Source organism: Lagenorhynchus albirostris, chromosome 14 (genome assembly GCF_949774975.1).
Source record: "Lagenorhynchus albirostris chromosome 14, mLagAlb1.1, whole genome shotgun sequence".
Classification (NCBI taxonomy): domain Eukaryota; kingdom Metazoa; phylum Chordata; class Mammalia; order Artiodactyla; family Delphinidae; genus Lagenorhynchus; species Lagenorhynchus albirostris.
In genome coordinates this window covers 40,733,685-40,759,012 of record NC_083108.1, presented here as the reverse complement: position 1 = coordinate 40,759,012, position 25,328 = coordinate 40,733,685, and the positions used below count along the sequence as shown (strand labels likewise).

Genomic DNA, 25,328 nt, shown 5'->3' with positions numbered 1-25,328 from the left:
GGATATGAGCTGTCCCAGGAAGGGGAATGACCTTAAGCAAAGTGACTTAACTGATTCCTGAAGTAGAATCTGGGCAGTTATGTCCACTAAACAATACATATATACGTCATGAATCCCCTTGATAGAACTACTATTAGTGCTACTAAGACTTATGACTAAAGTATTATACCTGCCTACTATGTAGAGTTACCTTGTTTCAACTTCATAATGAAATCCATGAAATCGCTATTATTGTCCCCTTTTGCAAATGGGAAAACTGGGACAGATTATATAAATTGCCAAAAAGCAAAAAGCTAGCACACATTGGAAGCAGGATGCTAATCCACACTAAGAGCCCAGGGACTTTATCTCATTGACTTAGGATCTCAGTGACACCTGGATACCTAGGACCCTTCAACATGAGTGGAATATTTAGTGTAGAGCCTTCTGACTCTCATGTCCTTGCAAAGTCTGCCTTTCCATGAGACTTTCCAGGCAACAGGATTGTTAGATTCTGTAACTCAGCCGCCTATTCCACAGAGAGAGGAATGGAACAGAGACTTTGTGTTCAAGAGGTGCCAATCTGTCAGTGATGCCATAGCTGGTTCTCAAACAGAATCTGCTAAGAAGGTTATGAACACTGGGGATATGTTGCTTTTTTAATTCTCCAACTCTATGACATAAATCACAGCAAGATCCTTTTTGAACCATCTCCTAGAGAAATGGAAATAAAAACAAAAATAAATAAATGGGATCTAATGAAACTTAAAAGCTTTTGCACAGCAAGGGAAACCATAAACAAGATGAAAAGACAACCCTCAGAATGGGAGAAAATATTTGCAAATGAAACAACAGACAAAGGATAAGTCTCCAAAATTTACAAGCAGTTCATGCAGCTCAATAACAAAAAACAAACAACCCAATCCAAAAATGGGCAGAAGACCTAAATAGACATTTCTCCAAAGAAGATATACAGATTGCCAACAAACACATGAAAGAATGCTCAACATCATTAATCATTAGAGAAATGCAAATTGAAACTACAATGAGATATCATCTCACACCAGTCAGAATGGCCATCATCAAAAAAATCTACAAACAATAAATGCTGGAGAGGGTGTGGAGAAAAGGGAACACTCTTGCACTGCTGGTGGGAATGTGAATTGGTGCAGCCACTATGGAGAACAGTATGGAGGTTCCTTAAAAAACTACAAATAGAACTACCATATGACCCAGCAATCCCACTACTGGGCATATACCCTGAGAAAACCATAATTCAAAATGAGTCATGTACCAAAATGTTCATTGCAGCTCTATTTACAATAGCCAGGACATGGAAGCAACATAAGTGTCCATCATCAGATGAATGGATAAAGAAGATGTGGCACATATATACAATGGAATATTACTCAGCCATAAAAAGAAACGAAATTGAGTTATTTGTAGTAAGGTGGATGGACCTAGAGTCTGTCATAGAGAGTGAAGTAAGTCAGAAAGAGAAAGATAAATACCGTATGCTAACACATATATATGAAATCTAAGAAAAAAAAATGTCATGAAGAACCTAGGGGTAAAACGGGAACAAAGACACAGACCTACTAGAGAATGGACTTGATGATATGGGGAGGGGGAAGGGTAAGCTGTGACAGAGTGAGAGAGTGGCATGGACATATATACACTACCAAACGTAAAATAGCTAGCTAGTGGGAAGCAGCCACAAAGCGCAGGAGGATCAGCTAGGTGGTTTGTGACCGCCTAGAGGGGTGGGATAGGGTGGGTGGGAGGGAGGGAGACGCAAGAGGGAAGAGACATGCGAACATATGTATATGTATAACTGATTCACTTTGTTATAAAGCAGAAACTAACACACCATTGTAAAGCAATTATACTACAATAAAGATGTTAAAAAAAAAAATAACTACCATACGACCCAGCAATCCCACTACTGGGCATATACCCTGAGAAGACCATAATTCAAAAAGAGTCATGTACCACAATGTTCATCGCAGCTCTATTTACAATAGCCATGACATGGAAGCAACCTAAGTGTCCATCAACAGATGAATGGATAAAGAAGAAGTGGCACATATATACAATGGAATATTACTCAGCCATAAAAAGAAACGAAACTGAGTTATTTGTAGTGAGGTGGATGGACATAGAGTCTGTCATACAGAGTGAAGTAAGTCAGAAAGAGAAAAATAAATATCGTATGCTAACACATATATATGGAATCTAAGAAAAAAAATGGTTATGAAGAACCTAGGGGCAGGACAGGAATAAAGACGCAGACGTAGATGACATGAGGAGGGGGAAGGGTAAGCTGGGACAAAGTGAGAGAGTGGCATGGACATATACACACTACCAAATGTAAAATAGATAGCTAGCGGTATCCGCTGCATAGCACAGGGAGATCAGCTTGGTACTTTGTGACCACCTAGAGGGGTGGAATACGGAGGGTGGGAGGGAGACGCAAGAGGGAGGAGATATGGGGATATATGTATACATATAGCTGACTCACTTTGTTATAAACAGAAACTAACACACCACTGTAAAACAATTATACTCCAATAAAGATGCTAAAAAAGAAAAAAGTGTGGTCTTCTTGGTAAAACACTGATTGCACTATCATTGGAAACGTTCAAAAAGAGAGGCTGGACAATGACAAAGAGCTACAGTAGTTGTAAAAAGATTTCTGGATTTAATCATATAAGTACCACTTTTGAGAATTTGCTGTAGCCCAGGCAATTTCCTAGAATGTTTTATATATACAGGCAGCCCTCGTCTTGTAGGATGCCATGCTTACTGAAACTTGTGCATGTGGGGACCGTGCAAAATAGGAACATGGCTCAGATATGCACAAGTTTCAGCTAACTTGATGCTGTGCAAAGTGAGAGCTGCCTGTGTGTGTGTGTGTGTGTGTGTGTGTGTGTGTGTGTGCTTGCGCATGCACGCATCTGTAGGTAAGTGAATCATCATATCCATTTAGTGACCTAGCTACAGTTGTCCACATTCAAAGATGAGAAAACTAAGATCATAGATGTCATGGCACTTGCCCCATGACTAACACTCAACAAGTATCAATACTCAAGACTGCTGATACTACAGCTTGGGCACACTCTTTAGCACTTTGAAGTAAGCCCCCTACTCTACCCTCAGTTTCCAGTACTCTGTCTGGTACACAATATTTGCTGAATGAACAATTTATTGAACAAATGCATTAACAAATAGCAAAAATTGCTAAAATTTCAGGGTTTTTCAAATTCAAAAATATGTTTTTTAGAAATCTTTTTATATGAGAAACTTGCGATTCATTAAAATATCATAATCATATTCTCATTCATAAAGAGCATCTTGAGGAGAGTAAAACAAGGCCTATAGGATGTTTTCCCTGAGACCTAGGGAAATACTTGAGGTGGTAGGAAAGGCAGGGAGATAAGTAACTGAATAAGAACTGCAAGAAGAGTGCCTTTTTCAGGAACACGGCCTGCAGCCCAACCAGTGCCAGGCTTTTCGGTTTTTCAAATTGCCAATGCGTGGTAAAGAGAATGAAAGCCCAGTAACATCACCATTTCACACCTGTTACAATAATGGATTCAACCAAGAATTACCAATGAGTGCTAAGTCCACTGGATGAAGACTTTTTGGAAACAAAGATAGTTGCATATTCTTGCAATATCACTCAGTTGAGTACTTATTAATCATAATAGGGAGATGGATAAACCTGTTGACCACAACTTTAACCAAATGATCAAACTTACTATCACTAGTTATGAGAAAAACTTATACAGTGTGTTTTGTGATATGTCTAATTGATACAATATTATAACTTACGTAACATTCCTGCCAAAAGTGTTTTACCTGAATGTAATCATGAGTAAACAGAAAGATAAGTCCACACTGAGAGAAATTCTGCAAAGTAACTGGCCTAGACTCTTTAAAAAATGTCTACGCAATGAAAGACAAATTTAACAAAAATGTAGGGGACACTGTAAAATTAAAGGGGACTCAAAGTTATAACAGATAAATGCAATACATGGTGCTCGACTACATGTAGCACCCAACTGAATCAGAGAAGTTTGCATGTGGACTGTATACTTCTGCCTCAGCTCTAAATCCTTAGCTCAAATTTTTAACTCTAATTTGAGATACCGGAGCTGGATCTAGTAATGTAAACAGTTTTCTTTTGCCAACTGGAGTAAATGAGGCTTTATCAGTAGAGGGCGTGGAGGGGCTTACGAGGCAGCAGCAAGGGGCTTCCCAGCCTTGTTTTGGTTTCGATTGATTTCTCCTTCCACTTGCAGAACTGCTGTCAGCTGGTCTGTGAGGAACCAATAGTGCTCGCCTTCCAGCCAGGTGCTCTACCCAGAAATTCCATTCAAACTCCAGTCAACCTTCACCAAGTTTCTCGGCTTATGGACCATCCACTGAACACTGAACACCCTTTCCTATGAGGCCTTATTCTGCTTTGCAGGAGGCAGCTTCTTCCACAATTGATCCTTATGTGGATACTTTCCTGCATCCCTAAAGGCTGTGGCTGCTCCCTACGTCTGCTATTCCTACATTCTTTAGAGCAGGGGTCTGCAAGCTTTCCCTGTAAAGGGCTAGATAGTAAATAATTTAGACTTTGGGTCTGTAAGGTCTCTGTTTCAACTACTCAATTCTGGTTTTGGAGAAAAGAAATAAAAATGTATAAAAAGATCACTTTGAAGAGTTTGAAAGAAGCCGAGGGAAAGGGGGTGACAGCATCTCAAGAGGTTGGGAAGAGCCCACACTGAAAGTCACCTTTGACCTGTGCCTGGCTTTAGCAGCCAGATACCAGAAGGTGGCAGCAGAGAGCTATTCTAGTGAAAGAGACTCCTGTGCTACAAGAAAGGACAGCTGAAGAGCAATGCATGGAACAGTCAATGCTATGTGTCCAGAGACCCACGTTTAAAGAGAAAATGGGAGGAGACACTAAACATAAATAAATCTAAGCTCAGAATCACGGATGTAGCATCAGTTTGATTTCCAGTGACAGAAGGGGCACTAAGAAAAAAGCTGTAGAATTCATTACATAAGGCATGAGACCACGAACAGAGAGAAACAGACTTTAAAATTAAGAATTAAAATCATAAAGGAAAATTTGGGATTTGTGCAAATAACTGTGTGCTGGGCTGAATTAGTGGGGCAGGGCAGCTCTGGCTGGGCACTGCCAGGGCAGTTTTTGGTGGTCAGGACCCTAATAGACAATCCAGGTGGCAGCCCAACTTGGTAATATCCAAAAATAAACACAACGATGCTATTTTATCTTTTTTTTTAATGAAGGTATATGTGTCTTTTTTTGTAGAAATATTTTTAAATTAAAAAAAAATTAAAGTGAACCCCCAAACCCAGAGATACACATTTGACTTTTTGGTGTATTCCTTTTTAGGTCCACGGATTAAATATTATCTTTGGTAGAGTCAGCCTAATAAGGTCTTTTTCAGCCACTAAAAAAACAGAACTTCCATTAATTTTTTAAATTCTAAATTAAATGAATTTGCAATTTATCCTTGTACTCATATATTTAACTACTACTCTATTTCCTAGAAATCTGTGTATTTAAATTTTCCCACTATATGTTAACTATGTATTCATGCTTTCCATAAACATTTATTGAGTACCTACTTTGTTCTAAGCACTGTTAGGTCTAGCGATGCAGCAGTGTACAAAACAGACAATAATTCTTGTCCTCCTGTAGCATACTTTCTGGCAGTTATTATGTAATTAATTATAAACCTTTAAATATGCATCTTTACAGTTTTTGTCCATCTTTGTTATCTGGTGACTTTAAGTCATATTTTTAGAAATAATGTTAATGAATTATAGATTATGAATGTATTTAAAATTCTTTACTTACACTGATAAATTACTTTCCAGAAAGGTTCTGTCAATACTAATTTACAGTGAGTTGGAAACTCCAGCAGCTTATGAGAGTCGATATATCAATGTCTTTGCCTTTATCAAATATTAGTTTTCATAGATGTAAAATTGGGATAACATACTCTTTTCTACAAAATTACTGTGAGAGTTGAAGATAACACATACAAAGGAGTTGACCCAAGGCAGCATTCACATTAAGCATTCAACAAACAACTATTACTTTCAGTGTGTTTTTCAGAATCTATACATTTATCAGGAGACAAACATGAGTTAAATGTGTCAGTTATTAAAGACTGTCCAAAAAAGTTAAGGTAGCCAGCCTCCTTCTATGAAGTGTTCTTTATGTTGTTTATCCCTAATACTTTTGAAAATATATTATCTGTCAGGCTCCAAGTTAAATGTTTTATATACAATATTATTTATCACACAAAGGTACAACAGAAGTATTGTTACACTCATTTAAGAGGTGAGAAACCTAGGCTCAATATGGGTAAGTAATATTCTCAAAATAAATAATTAGCAGAACCAGGATTTAAATTAATGAAACATTTGACTCCAAAACCTATACTCGATCAACAAAATCATATTTCTCTTTGAAAAGGGAGAAAAAAAAAAGAAACAAAATTCACAGATTGAAATGGAAATGCTGAAGAGCTAATTCATCACCTCTTTTCTGGCAAACAAATCTGTAATCCAGTAGAATGGAAATGGAAGTTATGTTTTCATGTAGTTTTTGCACCAAGTCAAATAAAGTTTTTTTCTGTCCTCAAATGTTTGCACCATCAACATGCTTTATTTCTATATTTTTCAGGTTTATTTACTCCCTCATACATGTGTCAGGAAAATAAACTTTTCTGATACTTAACTAAGGGGATACCCAGCTGCCATCTGAAGGACTTACATCTTAATATACCTTCACACTACTTCTGTTTTATCTGTGCCTTAATGCTTTTTCCCAGCAAACATGTACCACTAATTGGATGCTCCCAATATTACAGTTAATGGCTTCCTTTCACTCAGCTTTGACAAAGTATTCTGCCTCTGAATGTAGTAGGGAAGAATCTTAGTAAACTAAAATCAAATGGAACAAACGTAAAAGAGTACAAGATCTAAGTTGTAAATATGTTTCATAGAAAGGGCTAAAGAAGAGTGATTATGCTAGCAATTAAAAGCATAAACGACTCTGAGATTCTAGGCTGCTTAAACCAGAGGGAAACACGAAACTTTGGAGAATGCCTAATTATTAATAAGAGAAGGAATACAATTTTTTTTTTTTTAAATAAATTTATTTATTTATTTATTTTTGGCTGTGTTGGGTCTTCATTTCTGTGTGAGGGCTTTCTCCAGTTGCGGAGAGCGGGGGCCATTCTTCATCGCCATGCGCAGGCCTCTTACTGTCGTGGCCTCTCTTGTTGCAGACCACAGGCTCCAGACGCGCAGGCTCAGTAGTTGTGGCTCACGGGGCTAGTTGCTCCGCGGCATGTGGGATCTTCCCAGACCAGGGCTCGAACCCGTGTCCTTTGCATTAGCAGGCGGATTCTCAACCACTGCGCCACCAGGGAACCCCAGGAATACAATTTTATCAAGAAAAGTTTTCTCTTAGTTCTGAAATCTAAAGTAAACTAGGTGCATAGATTTTTGACCATCTTGAGCAGTATGACCATCTCTCTCATTAGTATGAAAAAACAAGCAGCAATGGTCAATTTTGACCATTACTTTTACCAACCTTTGTTAAAGGCCAAGGATGTAATATCAGCTCATAACTCAATAAAGGCTATTGCACATGGGTCAAAAGTAATATCCTCTAGATTTGACTAGGAAGCATAAATTCTCAAGAATCAAAATGAATAAATTATCAGAATGTCCATTTTATAACCATTTTAAAAATACCACCAGTTTCACCTGGAATTGTGATAGAAGTTGCATAGTGCACAAATCAAATTGTGGCTTATTAAGGTTGTTTTGTTCTGTCCATTGAACAAGATGGACTTACTCTAAAGAGGCCTGGAGTGGCAGAAATTATGCTCTTCAAGAAAGCTTTTTAGAAGGTTTTGATTTTTACTTTGCTCAAATAAAGGCCCTATAAACTTTGATTCAGAGACGAACAAATAGTATTTGAAGGCAGGGCCAAGATTTTTCTCTAAAAAGGAGTTAAGGGTTGGTTGAAATATTTGAAAAAGAACTCAAGCAAAGTCACAAACTTCTAAACTGTAAAGTTATAGACCATATTACCGTGGCCAAGAACATTCTAAGGACAACACATTGTCTTTTCCTAGCATTAAAAATACTACTCAGCCATAAAAAAGAATGAAATAATTCCATTTGCAGCAACACAGATGGACCTAGAGATTATCATACTAAGTGAAGTAAGTCAGACAGAGAAAGGCAAATATCATATGATATCACTTATATGTGGAATCTAAACCATGACACAAGTGATGAAACAGAAACAGACTCACAGACATAGAAAACAAACTTACGGTTACCAAAGGGGAAAGGAGGTGGGGAGGGATAAATTAGGAGTTTGGGATTAGCAGATACAAACTACTCTATATAAAGTAGATAAACCTCAAGGTCCTACTACTATATAGCACAGGGAACTATTGATACAGTCAATATCCTGTAATAAATCATAATGGAAAAGAATATGAAAAAATACAAATATATTTATGTATAAATGAACTACATTTCTGTACAAGAAACTAGCACAACATTGTAAATCAACTATACTTCAATTTAAAAAAAGAGAAAAAATGACCCTTAAACATCTAAACAAACTTTTAAAAAAGGAATCATACACATATATGTATAACAGAATCACTTTGCTGTACACCTGAAACTAACACAGCATTGTTAATCAACTATACTCCAATATAAAATAAAAAGTTATAAAAAAGGAATCATACAATGTCTGTGATCAGACAACAAGGGAATTAAACTAGAAATCCATAACAGAAAGATAACTGGAAAGTCCCTAAATATTTAAAGACTAAAAAGCATACTTTTAAATAATACATGGTCAAGGAATCAATCTCAAGAGAATTTTAAAATATTTTTGACTAAATAAAAATGGGGACGTAATTTATCAAAATTGTGATATGCAGCAAAAGCAGAGCTTAGAAGGAAATTCAAAGCATTGAATGCATATATTAGAAAAGAAGAAAGATTTAACATCAAAAATCTAAGTTTCCACCTTAGGAAACTATAAAAAGAAGAGCAAATTAAATCCAAAGTCAGCAGAAGAAAAGAAACAGGAGACATAATTATAGGTCCCATGGATATTGTAAGGATAATAAAGGAACACTGTGAAAAACTCTTTGCTGAAAAATTAGATAACCGAGATGAAATGGACCAATTCCTTGAAAGACACAATCTGCCAAAACTCATACAAGAAGAAACAGATGATCTAAATAGGTCTGTTAAAGAAATGGGATCAATACTTAATAACCTTCCAAAATAAAGGCATCAAGCCCAGAGGGGTTTATTAGTGAATTCTACCAAACATTTAGGAAGAAATTATACTAATTCTCTACAATTTCCTTTGGAGGATAGAAGCAGAGGGACTACTTCCTAACTCACTCTATGAAGGCAGCATTACTGTAATACCAAAACCTGACAAAGACATTACAAGAGAAAACTACAGACCAATATCACTCATGAAAATAGATGTAAAAATCCTCAACAAAATATTAGCAAATCAAATTCAACAATGTGTAAAAAGAATTATACACCATGACTATGCAGGATTTATCCCAGGTATGCAAGGCTAGTACAACATTTGAAAATCAATTAATGTAATCAATTATATCAACAGGCTAATGAGGAAATAATCACACGTTCGTAACAATAAGTACAGAAAAAACATTAGACAATATCCAACATTCATTCGTGGTAAAAACTCTCAATAAGTTAAAATAAAGAGGAACTTCCTCTACTTGATAAAGAATATCTACAAAAAATCTACAGCTACCGTTAGAGTCAATGGTGAAAAACTCAAAATTTACCACTAGGGTCAGGAACAAACAAGCAAAGATGTCCCACCTCAACAATCCTTTTCAGTATTGTACTGGAAATCCTTGAAAATGCATTGACAAGAAAAGCAAATTAAAGATATACAGATTGGGAAGGAAGAAAAACTGTCTTTGTTTGTGAATGACACGACTGTCTATGTAAAAATTTGAAACGATTATCAAAAACACTTCTGGAACTAAATAAGCAATTATAGCAATTAACACAAGGTTAATACACAAATATCAATTGTTTTCCTATATAATAAAAATAAACAAGTGTAATTGTAAATTAAAAACACAACATCATTTAAATTAGTACTCCCCTTAATGAAATACTTAGATATAAATCTAACAAAATATGTACAAGAGCCATACAAAAAAACTAAAAAACTCTGATGAAATTAAAAAACTAAATAAATGTAGAGATATTCCATGTTAATGCATAGGCAGACTCAACAATGTTAAGAAGTCAGTTCACCACAACTTGATCTATAAGTTCAATTTATCCCCTATCAATATCCCAGCAAGTTATTTTGGGAATACTGACAAACTAATTCCAAAGGAGAGGCAAAAGACCCAGAAGAGGCAACACCATATTGAAGAAAAACAAAGATGGAGAGCTGACAACACTCAATATCAAGACATACTACTAAGCTACAGTATTTAAAACAGTGTGGTATTGGCAAAAGAACAGACAAATAGATCAATCGAACAAAACAAAGAGTCCAGAAATAGACCCACAGAAATACAGTCAACTGATCTCTGACAAAGGAACAATGAGTACATAATGGAGCAAAGAAAGTCTTTTCAACAAATGAGGCTGGAACAACTAGACATCTACATGCAAAAAAACTGAAGCTAGTCACAGACTTTACACCTTTCCCAAAAATTAATTCAAAAAGAATCACAGACCTAATTGTAAAACGCAAAACTACAAAACTCCCAGAAGATAATAACATAGGAGAAAACCTAGATGACCTTGGGTATGGCAATGACTTTTTAGATATAACACCTAAGGCATGATCCATGAAAGAAAGAATTGATAAGCTGGACTTCATTAAAATTAAAACTTCTGCTCTGTGAAAGACAATGTCAAAAGTGAGAAGACAAGACACAGAGCAGGAGAGGGTTTTGCAAAAGACACACCTGATAAAGGGCTGTTATCTAAAATATTATTGAAAAAACCTGAAAACTCAATAGTAAGAAAATAAACCTGATTTAAAATATATCACAGACCTTAATGGACATCTCACCAAAGAAGATATACAATGGCAAATAAGCATATGAAAGATGCTCCTCATCACGTGTCATCAGAGAAATGTAAATTAAAACAACAGTAAGCTAGTTCTACAAACCTATTTCAATGGCCAAAATCGTGACCACTGACAACAACAACTATTGGCGAGGATGTGAAGTAACAGGAACTCTCATGCATTGCTGGTGCGAATGCAAAACAGTACAGCCACTCTGGAATCCAGTTTGGTAGTTTCTTACAAAATTAAATATATTCTTATTAAAAGATCCAGCAGGGCTTCCCTGGTGGCGCAGTGGTTGAGAGTCCGCCTGCCGATGCAGGGGACGCGGGTTCGTGCCCCGGTCCGGGAAGATCCCACATGCCGCGGAGCGGCGGGGCCCGTGAGCCATGGCCGCTGAGCCTGCGCGTCCGGAGCCTGTGCTCCGCAACAGGAGAGGCCACAACGGTAAGAGGCCCACGTACCGCAAAAAAAAAAAAAAAAAAAAAAAAAAAGATCCAGCAATCACATTTCTTGGTATTTACCCAAAGGACTTGAAAACCTATATCCACACAAAAACCTGCACATGGATGTTTATAGTGGCTTTATTTTTATTTATTTTTAACATCTTTATTGGAAGATAATTGCTTTACAATGGTGTGTTAGTTTCTGCTTTATAACAAAGTGAATCAGCTATACATATACATATAGCCTCACACCTCCTCCCTCTTGCATCTCCCTCTCATCCTCCCTATCCCATCCCTCTAGGAGGTCACAAAGCTCCGAGCTGATCTCGCTGTGTTATGTGGCTGCTTCCCACTAGCTTTCTATTTTACATTTGGTAGTATATATAAGTACATTACACTCCCTCACTTCGTCCCAGCTTACCCTTCCCCCTCCCCGTATCCTCAAGTCCATTCTCTAGTAGGTCTGCGTTTTTATTCCTGTCTTGCCCCTACGTTCTTCATGACCTTTTTTTTTTTTGTTTTTAGATTCAATATATATGTGTTAGCATACGGTATTTGTTTTTCTCTTTCTGACTTACTTCACTCTGTACGACAGACTCTAGGTCCATCCACCTCACTACAAATAACTCAGTTTTTTTCTTTTCATGGCTGAGTAATATTCCACTGTATATATGTGTCACATCTTCTTTATCCATTCATCTGTCGACGGACACTTAGGTTGCTTCCATGTCCTGGTTATTGTAAATAGAGCTGCGATGACATTGTGGTACATGACTCTTTTTGAATTATGGTCTTCTCAGGGTATATGCCCAGTAGTGGGATTGCTGTGTCGTCTGGCAGTTCTATTTTTAGCTTTTTAAGGAACCTCCATACTGTTCTCCATAGTGGCTGCATCAATTTACATTCCCACCAACAGTGCAAGAGGGTTCCCTTTTCTCCACACCCTCTCCAGCATTTATCGTTTGTAGATTTTTCCATGATGGCTATTCTGACTGGTGTGAGGTAATACCACATTGTAGTTTTGATCTGCATCTCTCTAATGATTATTGATGTTGAGCATTCTTTCATGTGTTTGTTGGAAATCTGTATATACTCTTTGGAGAAATGTCTATTTAGGTCTTCTGCCCATTTTTGGATTGGGTTGTTTGTTTTTTGTTATTGAGCTGCATGAGCTGATTGTAAATTTTGGAGATTAATCCTCTGTCAGTTGCTTCATTTGCAAATATTTTCTCCCATTCTGAGGGCTGTCTTTTTGTCTTGTTTATGGTTTCCTTTGCTCTGCAAAAGCTTTTAAGTTTCATTAGGTCCCATTAGTTTATTTTTTATTTCCATTTCTCTAAGAGGTGGGTCAAAAAGATCTTGCTGTGATTTATGTCATAGAGTGTTCTGCCTATGTTTTCCTCTAAGAGTTTTGTAGTGTCTGGCTTTACAGTTAGGTCTTTAATTCATTTTGAGTTTATTTTTGTGTATAGTGTTACAGAGTGTTCTAGTTTCATTCTTTTACGTATAGCTGTCCAGTTTTCCCAGGACCAGTTACTGAAGAGGCTGTCTTTTCTCCATTGTATATTCTTGTCTCCTTTATCAAAAATAAGGTGACCATATGTGCGTGGGTTTATCTCTGGGCTTTCTACCATGTTCCATTGATCTACATTTCTGTTTTTGTGCCAGTACCATACTGTCTTGATTACTGTAGCTTTGTATTATAGTCTGAAGTCAGGGAACCTGATTCCTGCAGCTCCATTGCTTTGACTGTTCGGTGTCTTTTGTGTTTCCATACAAGTTGTGAAATTTTTTGTTCCAGTTCTGTGAAAAATGCCATTGGTAGTTTGATAGGGATTGCATTGAATCTGTAGATTGCTTTGGGTAGTATAGTCATTTTCACAATGTTGATTCTTCCAATCCAAGAACATGGTACATCTCTCCATCTGTTTGTATCATCTTTAATTTCTTTCATCAGTGTCTTATAATTTTCTGCATACAGGTCATTTGTCTCCTTAGGTAGGTTTATTCCTAGGTATTTTATTCTTTTTGTTGCAATGGTAAATGTGAGTGTTTCCTTAATTTCTCTTTCAGATTTTTCATCATTAGTGTATAGGAATGCAAGAGATTTCTGTGCATTAATTTTGTATCCTGCCACTTTACCAAATTCATTGATTAGCTCTAGTAGTTTTCTAGTAGAGTCTTTAGGATTCTCTATGCATAGTATCATGTCATCTGCAAACAGTGACAGCTTTACTTCTTCTTTTCCAATTTGGATTCCTTTTATTTCTTTTTCTTCTCTGATTGCTGTGGCTAAAACTTCCAAAACTATGTTGAATAATAGTGGTGATAGTGGGCAACCTTGTGTTCCTGATCTTAGTGGAAATGGTTTCAGTTTTTCACCATTGAGAACGATGCTGGCTGTACATTTGTCATATATGGCCTTTATTATATAGAGGTAAGTTCTCTCTATGCCTACTTTCTGGAGGCTTTGCCAATATTTGGAAGCTATCTAGATACTTATCCGTACGTGAATGGATGAACTGTGGTACATCCAGACAACAGAATATTTTTCAGTGTAAAAAGAAATGAGCTATCAAGTCATGAAAACACATAGAGGAACCTTAAATGTATATTAGTAAGTGAGAAAAAACAATCTGAAAAGGCTACATATTGTATGATTCCAACTATATGACATTCTGGAAAAGGCAAAACTATGGAGTAAAAGATCAGTTGTTGCCATGGTTTGGGGAGTGGGGAGAGGAATGAATAGGCAAAGTATAGAGGAGTTTTAGGGAAGTTAAAATACTCTGTATGATACCATAATGATGGACATATGCCATTATACATTTGTTCAAAATAAAGGCATGTATACAACATCAAGAGTGAACCATAATGTAAACTATAGACCTTGAGTGATTATGATGTGGCAATGTATGTTCATTGATTGTATCAAATGTACCACTCTGCTGGGGTATGTTGATAATGGGTGAGGCTATGCATGTGTGGAAGCATGGGGATATGGGAAATCTGTGTCCTTCAACTCAATTTTGCTGTGACCCTAATACTGCCCTAAAAAAACAAAGTCTTAAAAATCATCCCTAATATGGTTATTTTGAATTTTTGAACCTGACTCAATCTTTGTTTGTCAGAGTATATGTGTAGTTAGTATCTGACTGACTAGTTTATTCCAAGGCCAGCATCAGAAGACCTTGTCTCCAAAGTCTACGCAGCTACCTAAAAGCTAGGCTACTTTGGGCAAATCACTTCACCCCAAAATGAGTGTATTAATAACAACCACACAGAATAATGAACACTAAATTAATTAACATGTATAGAGTCCAGCATATAGTAGGCTTGCAGAAAACTATGTCTTCCTTTCTACTGCCTTCCTTCTTTTCTACTAAGTTTTCACTTAGTTCTAATACCATCATTTTAACCTGGAACCAGAGTGGTTTGATATTTTACTTTTCTACCAGAATTCTGATATGTTCAAGCAAAAATCCTCCAAATTCCTGCAGCTTGAACAGAAATCTTCTACTGAATGTTAAGAAGTACTTAACATCTGATGAAAGCTTTCAAGAATTTTTTTTGTTACAATATCACATTCTCCAGACAATACTGGATGATTTTCTGTTCACACCATAATTGAACACATATTACCCTTTTATTGATTTATCTCCCATCACTATCAGCTAATTTTATCCTAAGACTTGACTAATCATGTCTTTTCTGAATAGAACAGTTATTGGGATTGAAGGTATGGAAATATTGGGGCAAATCATCTGTAATAGCTGGAATATTCCATAAACTGCTAGATATTTTGATTGTTCAGGGTTGCTTCTAGTTTAAGACTGCCAAAAACTTATTGGGCATTTTATAGAGGCATTTGAAAAAAACATAATTCTGAAAGTCTACTTCTAAGGCTATAAAAGGTTATTTTTCAGATCTAGCTCATAGGTGGTATGGCTCTAATTAATTTCTGGAAGACATGTATTAAGGACTAATTTCAGTATCAACAAATACACAAAATTTTCTGCAAGTAAAACATGATGCCCTGACTGAGAAAATTATATAGATTTTAATTAATTAGACAATGAAAGACAGTGGGTCATTGCAAAGGTAGAAACTACAAACATGCATTACTACAAACCTGAATTGTCTAAGGACTATCTAGAAATTTATTTTTAATTCATTACCACTCTGACGCAGATACACATGTATACATCTAGAAATTTAATGTCCTATATATTCAACTCAGAGATTAGCAGACATGCGTAGCAAAGGGGAATATTTCCTAGATGGAGTAATTTCTTTCTGTTGCTTCCTTCTAGTTATCTCTCAGCCATACAGTAGTTAAAGGACCTGATGAACAATTTCTTCAATTCGTCTTGATCTAGCCAGAAAGATACTTCGCTTTCGGCTGGCAATTTGGGTTGGCAAAGCAAGTATAGTGGAGTCACATCAAATTTGCACTTAACCTACATATTGTAGTTTATGGCATCAGGAAAATTTAGAATAAACAGTTCAATGCAATATCCTTCTTAATAAACTAGTGCCTCAGGTTAGTGAAGCAATATGTCTGAAGAATTAAAGTAGGTTGTGACAGCTATGGGACAAATACATGAATGATACCAAGGGTTTCCTGTCAACTGAATAAATAAAAACATTAAGTGGCCACATCTGTGCATGATGTTTTCACTGATAGTCTCAATGAAAAAAAATTAATTGATGGCCATAGAGCAACACATGTTAATGAAAAATCAAAGCAAATTATAAATGACATCTATAATATTGTCATATATGCTAAACCATGTATATAATCACATTCCTTATATTTCTAAAATAATTTTGAGGTTAATTTTTACTATACATAACTTTTATTATACTGATTTTGAAACATATAAAATATGAACATCCCACTGAATAACCCATGGGAAGGGACATAGGCACAATATACCAAGTCAGTCGGAGAGCTGGACTCAGTATGGGAAGAAAATCCTGGTGTCACAGTACAGAAACATTTACTGGCAGACAATCTACATGTCCTAAATTTAAATAGCACAAGACAAAGTCTTCAGTGAAGATAGTGCTACTACAGGGCTTAAACAGAGAATACAGACTCTGTATTTTACAGATACTTGTATGACCAAAAGTCTTTAATAAAAAAAACGCCAAAGATGGAAGAGGTGAGGATGTGATGTGTGATGGACAGAAGTAGCCTGTTAAAGTGGTCCCCTGGTTTGCGGTAAAACGGAGTTGACTTTGATAGTCCCTATGCCAAGTGGCAGGGAGTGGCTATTTGTCATCTCTCTCACATAGGAATGGATTAGACGCATATGAGCAGTTGTTTTTGCAGCTCTGTGGTCTACTAATTGCTTGGTACCCTGGAATCTAATAACTTGCAGGCCTAATGTAGGTACAGCCTTTTCTTACATTGGTAACTGTGCAAGGGCACTTCCCAGCATCCCTTCTTCCTACCAGAGACAGAACTATTACACGTTAGATATGTAGGATGAGACTGAACCAAGCACCACTCTCTTCTGGTGATCCAGGTAGTTTAAGGTTGGTGATAGAAAAAAGTAGACATGAGTGTTAGTTAGCTACATTGAGCCCCATTTCTCTTCTATTCAGGCTGGACCTCTGAAGAAAAGGGATTTTCTTCTGATTTATCAGAAGGAGTGACTTTTTTGAAAAGACTAATATAGCTTAAATTAAACTCTATCAATATTAAATCGATGAAATTCAGGCTCATTACCCTTTTCATAACTAAGAAGAACACAGAGATACAAACCTTGAATCTTCTTCTCACTTCTGCTGTTTTCTGTTCTAATTCCTCTGTTTTAAATCTGGTTAGGTGGAAAACGGCACCAATGTTATAAGCTTCCTTGTATAGCTGTTTAAGAAAATCTTCATTTTTTGACCTCAGTTGCAACAAAGATTGGATTTCAGACTTGAGCTCTGATTTTTTCCTTATACTGTTAAAAAAATAAAGCAAAAACACTGATATGATTATTCCAAAACAGTATACATTTAATAATAGTAAAAAAGGAACAAGGTCATATTTTATGTTACCAAAAATGCAAAATAAACAGATACTTAATCAAAACTTGATTAGAGAAAATATATCCCAAAATTCCATTTATTTTTCTTCTTCTCCTGATGGCTACCTCTAATCGTCAGGCTGTGCCCAATCTTAGGAGAATAAGTGTACTAATAAGAAAGGCCTGGGGAGCCAAGAGGCTCAAATTTCGGAGCACTCATTTCCTTCTACAGCAACCCATCTTTTCTAATCTTATATAATATTGCTACTAAGAATAATAAAATATAAGAAAACATAAATATTTTTATATATTTTATATATATTTATATATATATAAAAAATAAAATATAAGAAACACTCAGCCCATGAAAAAGAGAAACAAAACTCAACAAAGGAAAACTAATAACTAAAACAAAACTCTCAAAAAGAGAACCAATAGCTAAGGGAAAAGAGTTAATAGAGGAAAAAAAGTAAGGCATTATTATCATTATAAAATTTACAAAAACACCGAGAAATATTTACTAAACTCTATGGCAAATTAGTTGTTTCTTGTCCAGATTGTGTAACACCTTTGTTCCAAATACAGATCGAGGCATACGATATAAGAATAAAATACTAAAAAGACATAGCTACAGTCAAAAATGAGGTAACCATGCCTGTAGAATAGAAATGGAACTGGAAAGCAAAGCAGGAGTTGAGGAGAAGCAGGAAGAAACTAGCTGAAGGTATTCCACCAGATGGGTTACCAGGTCAAGGTTCACTACATCACAGCAGGGGTTTGTGTGAGTTGCACTCGTTTGTGAAAGAACCAACTCACTGACAGAGGCTATAGGTTCATACAGAGCTAGGGCATTGGGAGGAGAAGACCCAAAGATCAAGAACTCAACCAATGGGTAAAGAAGGAATCAGAAGGGAAATCAAAAAATATCTTGAAACAAATAAAAATGAAAATACTAAAATACTAAATACTAAAACTTACAGGATACAGCAAAAAGAGTTTTAAGATAGAAGTTTATAATGATAAATGCTTACATTAAGAAATAAAGATCTCAAATAAACCACCTAACTTTATACCTCAAGAACTAGAAAAATAAGAAGAAACTAAGCCTAATGTTAGGAGAAGAAAAGAAAAAACAACAATCAGAGCAAAACAAGTGAAATAAGCCAAAAACAAAAGAAAAGATCATCAACGGAAAGAGGTGTGTTTTTTAAAATATATAAAAATTGGTAAATCTTTAGCTACACTAAGAAAAATACAGAGAACTCAAACAAAATCAGAAATGAAAGGGGTCACACTACAACCTATACCATAAATATAGAAAGAATCAAAGAGACTTATGAGCAATTGTATGCCAAAATCTGGGTAACCTAGAAGAAATGTATACACTCCTAGAAATGTATAATCTGCTGAATCATGAAGAAATAGAAAATATGAACAGACCAATAATAAGAAAATTGAATCAGTAATTAAAAACTTCCAATGAAAAAAAGCTATGACCTGATGGCTTTACTGGTGAATTCTACCAAACATTTGAAGAAGAATTAACACGAACCTTTTCAAACTCTTTCCACAAATTGTAGAGGAGAGAACACTTACAGACTTATTTAATGAGGCCAGCATTACCTTGATACTGAAGCCAGAAAAACAAACTACAAGAAAAGAAAATTATAGGCCAATAACTCTGATGAACACAGATGCAAAAACCTTCAATCAGAATTCAACAGCACATTAAAAAGATCATATACCATGATCAAGTGGGATTCATTCCTGGGATGCTAAGATGGTTCACATATGTAAATAAATAAATTCAATACACCACTTTAACAGAATTAAGGATAAAAACCATATGATCATCTCAATAGGTGCAGAAAAAGCATCTGACAAAATTCTACATCCATTTATGAGCAAAACTCTCCACAAGGTGCATATAGAGGGAATCTACCTCAACATAATCAAGGCCATATATGATGAGCCCACAGCTATAATCATACTCAATGGTGAAAAGCTGAAAGCTTTTTCTCTAAGATCAGCAACAAGATTAAGTGTGCCAACTCTTACCACTTCTATTCAACATAGTACTGGAAGTTTTAGCCAGAGAATTTAGGTAAGAAAAAGAAGTATGCAAATAAGAAAGGAATAATTAAAATTTTCTGTTGGCAGATGACATGGTCTTATATAGAAAATCCTTAAAACTCCACCAAAAAATGTATAATTAAATGAATTCAGTAAACTTGCAAGATACAAAATCAATACATAAAAATCTGTTGCATTTCTATAAACTAACAATGAACTACTTGAAAAAGACATAAAGAAAACAATCCAATTTATAATAGTATCAAAAATAATAAAGTACTCAAGAATAAATTTAACCAAGGAGGTGAAAATTCTGTATATTGACAGCTATAAGACATTGTTGAAAGAAATTAAGGAAGAAAAATAAATGGTAAGATATCCTGTGTTCATGGATTAGAATAATTAATAATGTTAAAAAGGTCATACTACACAAAGTAATCTAGAGATTCAATGCAATCTCTATCAAAATTCTAATCACATTTTTCACAGATACAGGAAAAAAAATCCTAATTCATATGGAACCAAAAAGGATCCAAAGTAGCTAAAGTAATCTTGAGAAAGAAGGACAAAACTGGAGGTATAACACTTCTTATTTCAAACTATATTACAAAGCTTAGTAATCAAAACACTATGGTACTGGCATAAAAACAGACACATAGGCCAATGCAACAGAATCAACGGCCCAGAAATAAACCCAAGTATATAGAGTCAACTAATCTTTGACAAGGGTGCCAACAACACACAGTGGGGAAAAGATTATCTCATCAATACATAAATATCCAGGGAAAACTGGGTAGTCACATGCAAAAACAAAAACTGTGCTCCTATCTTGCACCACTCATAAAAATTAACTTGAAATGGATTAAAGACTTAAATGCAAGAATTAAAACTATAAAACTCCTAGAAGGAAACACAGAGAAAAATCTCCTTGACATTGGTTTTGGCAATTATATTTGGCATATGACACCAAAAGCACAGGAAACAAATGCAAAAATCAACAAGTAGAACTATATCAAACTAAAAATCTTCTGCACAGCAAAAGAAATAATTAATAAATTGAAAAGGCAACCTACAGAATGAGAGAAAATATTTGCAAACCATTTATGTAATAAGGGGTTCATGTACAAAATGTGTAAGGAATTTATATAACTCAATAGGTAGAAACAAAATAACCCAATTATAAAAATGGGGAAATGACCTGAGTAGACGTTTTTCCAAAGAAGACATAAAAATGGCTAACAAGTACATGAAAAGGTGCTCAACATTAGTACTCACCAAGGAAATGCAAATCAATGACACAGTGAGGTATCACTTCTCACCAGTTAAGACGGCTTTTATCAAAAAGACAAGAGACAGAAAATGCTCACAAGGGAAGTGGAGAAAAGGGAATCCTTGTATACTGTTCATGGGAATGTAAATTGATACAGCCATTACGAAGCACAGTATAAAGGTTCCTCAAAAAAAAAAAAAAATCCCACAACTACCATACGATCCAGCAATCCCACTTCTGGTTATATATACAAGGAAACAAAATCAGTTTCTCAAAGAGATGTCTGCAGCGTCTGTCCCATGTTCACTGCAGCATCATTCACAATAGTAAGATATGGAAACTACTTAAGTGTCTGTCAATGGATGAATGAACAAAGAAGTTGTGAGATCACTATACATATTGATATATAGTGAAATATTATTCAAGCATGAGAAATAAGGGAATCCTGCCATTTGCAATAAGATGGATGAATCTAGAGGGCATTATGCCAAGTGAAATAAGCCAGACAAAGAAAGACAAATGCTGTCATGATTTCATTTATATGAGGAATCTAAAGAAGAAAAAAACAGAAGTCAAAAATACAGAGCAGAATGGTGGTTACCAAGGGCTGACAGGTGGTGAAAATGGGGGAGATAGGGTCAAAGGTACAAGCCTTCAGTTATAAGATGAATAAGCTCTGAGGATCTAATGTACAGTATGATGACTGTAGTTAATAATACTGTATCGCTTACTTGAAATTTGCCGAGTGTAGACCTTAAGACCTCAGCACAAAATTTTTTAAAAAAAGTAACTCTGTGAGGTTACTGATGTGTGGTATTTCACAAAGTTTGTCAAATCATTACATTTCACAGTTTTAATATATACAATTTTGACAATTGTACCTCAATAAAACTGAAAATTTTTTGAAGAAAATAACAGATGGGGGTGTATATAACAAAATTATACCTGAAAAATTTCCAGTACTGAAAACCAACATGGGTCATTAAATTGAAAAGTCCCACTTAGTGGTAAACTGGATATATTACACACACAGAAACACACACACCCCTAGACATGGAATTGTGAAATTTCAGAACTCTGAAATAGGAAGAGAAAATTCTAAAGTTCCCAGAGAGAAAAAATAGATTACCAACAAAGAAATGATATCCAAATGTCGTCAGATGTCGTATCAAGCAAAACTAAATGAAATATGGATAAGTTTAGAGATTTAATGTACAACATGATGACTATAATTAATAATAGTAATTAATAATAATTAAATACTGGAAATTTGCTAAGATAGTATATTTCAGGTGCTCTCATCACACACCCACATAAAAGGTAACTGCATGAGATATGTTAATTAGCTTGAGGTAATCATTTCACTATGAATATTCAAATCATCATGATGTACACCTTAAATATGTACAATAGTTTAAAAACTAAATGAAAGAAAAACTGAAAAATATCTTCAAATTAATGAGAAAAAATAACTTTGGATCTAGAATATGATACTTTGAGAAAATCCTTGTTTGAATGGGTTGAATAGAAAATGAAGTATGAGTTCAGGGGAACAGGAGTGCTTATTTGCATAAGATTTGTTATAAAGAACAGAAGGACAGAGCTGGGATGCAGGTCTGCGTTTTATCTTGTGTTTGCTTCTTTCCAAGCTGAGCAATATTAGGCAATGTTCATACGCTATTAAAAGAGAAATAATAATGATTCATGGGAAAGAGGAGAAAATTGTAGGTGCAAAGCCCCTGTGTAAGAGACAGCAGCATCTACTTGGCAAGTGCATGGGTAATGAGCAGAAGGGCCTTCCATTATTATATCAGAATGTGTGAAGACAGATGCAAATAGACTGGTAAGAGAAAAAGGTAATTCTCATTTATTGCATCTGTGTTCTCTATGAATTATATGGGAAGATTATTAAAGTGAGGGTGATGTGGGCATTAGGATTGAAGAGAGTAAGAAGATATGAAACAGTTGTCAGAAAAACTGAACTGTCTAGACATTTCTTGGTAGTGCTGAATGTCACTTGAGACTTATAGCCATAAAATTTAAGTTCTACTCAGGGGCAAATGTATTCCAATGCTAAAGAAGCTTAAATATTAGGGCCTCTAACTGATCCCCAGCCCTTATACAGTCCTTTGAGTGTTCCTAACAGTGTTTTCACATGGCCATATGTTTTTGTAAAGTTTGCAAAAATGAGATATTTTAACCACAATGACTATTTTCTTTTTCTAATATAATGTATCTTCTGTCACGTGACATTAAAATGGCTGTGGGCATTCTGTATTCATGATCTTATGTTCTTTTTTTCATAAAGAGACCTCACATTCTATAACCTTTAAGGCCCATCAAACCAGGATTCCCCCATGATGACAGAAATTAGCGCACTCATGTTTTCCTTTAGCCACAATCAGAGGTTAGGATACTGGCTTAATTCAATGATAGGGCTTTTCAAGTCATAGAAACAAGGTTTTGAAAGTTATTTAAATGAATGCTTATTTTGATCAAATATAAGTAGGTTCTGTAAGAAAGGAAGGAAGGACAAGAAGGGGAATATACAAATATAGTAGGCATGATAGATTGGTCATCTTAAAGGGTCAAATAATTGTTAGAGTGACAGTACTAGGAGAGTAAGTAAGCTGGAGAGAGAGGTGTTGGTTGTCAGAGAGTGGACTCTTAAAACTGAGATCAGCAGGTAACTCCAATATTGGAAATGACAAGATATAGGTAAAACTGTCATAGAGGGTGGTTGGTGTGAGGTGGAAGACAAGATTATTAGGAATGTGTAGGTCTAAGAACTAAGAATCCAATTTCTTGCATGTACTGAACACACAACAAATTCAGGTTTTGATCGTTTCTGAAGAGGGAGAGAATAGAAATAGGAAGGGAGATTTATTTGCAAGATTTTAATTCCTTTTTAAGAGAAGTCTAAACTAGACTAACACATTGCTGAGTAGCTATTTTGAATGGTGCATATACCATTGTCTCTTTTAATATCCGCAAAATTAAAAAATAAAAACAAAATAGTTTAAGAATTTTCATTCAAAGGTTTGCTGTCAAAGGTTTACTGTATTTTTTTTTTAAAAAATCATAGTCTGTATCTATACTCCTATGAAGTAACTCAAATTAATAGGCTGGTAAGATATAGCTAAATAAATATAAAAATACAGTACCCTGTGGATTCAATCTAAGGATTCCAGGGTATTTAACAACTTCAATAATATTCTAATTGCCATCTCTACAAATAAATCACCATCCTGTTAACTCTTGATAAACACATTTCATAAAATATACCAGTATGTCTTTATGGTGTTCAATAGGTTTTTTGCTCATTTCCCTCGATTATCAACCCCATCTTTGGATCACTGCAGTTACAATGGCATGGTCTTGCTTAAGGTACAGCAGAGCATTAGAAGTAGATATTCAGAATATTTTACAGAGCTTAAATGTTAAGAAAATGGCTATATAGAAATTCATACCACACAGTTAACTTCAGCAAACTAAATTCAAACTAATCAGTTTCAAATCGTCTTAAACAAATTCATTTTCCTTGACTTAGGTTGCTTAAGCCTGCCTATCATGTGAATAAGCAATCAAGTGAAATTATTTGCTCAAGTCAAATGTCCCAAATGTAAAAGGTCCATTGCAAATGGATGCTTATTTAAAAGACAAAATTATTAAATCCTACACTGCTACTGCAAGGTAAGTAATCATATATCATCACCATCACCCAAAGGTCCTGCAAATATTTGTTATGCACATAGTACTGAACAAATTTTGTTAAGTATGGCATCTTTTTTTTAACGTTGCCATTTTTAAAATGAACTATATATGAACAATAGATCATATACTGAATTAATGTAATTTATTCAAATAGTATAAGAGTTGGGAATGGCATCAAATGGTGAGACGGTGGATACAACAGTACAAACTGGGGGAAGTTTCATGCGCGTATTCACTAGATGAGTGCCAATGATTTGCATTAAGAATTTTCTTACTATTATTTTTGAACTTAAGGAAATAAAAAGAAGCTGTGACTAAGGGGAAGGTGATTCACATAAATGGTCGAATAAAAAAGAAAAATCAAAGAAGACTGTAAAAAGAACAGAGCTCTTTTGAGAAAAGCAATGGCTATAGCCAAATAAAGAGATGCAGAATTGAATAAAGCAATAAGCTTGACTTTTTTTTTGAAGTAGTTAGTAAATGTGTCCAGAGCCTGCTGTAACACGTCAGAAATAGGAACCAAGACTTGCCAGTGGAAGAGGAGAGGCAATGTTACTAAGAAGAAAGAACATAAATTTTGGAGTGAGACAGACCTACATTCAAATCCTGATTGCTCCTTATGTAATAGGGGGGTATTGAGGATAATATACACTGTG

The 25,328-nt window shown here is 35.3% G+C and overlaps 1 protein-coding gene across 1 annotated transcript in view; it reads right to left on the bottom strand.

Annotated features, from left to right (window-relative positions):
* Positions 1–25,328, bottom strand: part of CCDC178 (coiled-coil domain containing 178) — a 370,210-nt gene that overhangs the window by 251,163 nt on the left and 93,719 nt on the right. The window contains exon 12 of the mRNA XM_060170501.1: positions 17,366–17,549. Coding sequence (XP_060026484.1) covers positions 17,366–17,549 — 184 coding nt within the window. The remainder of the gene's footprint in view (positions 1–17,365; positions 17,550–25,328) is intronic.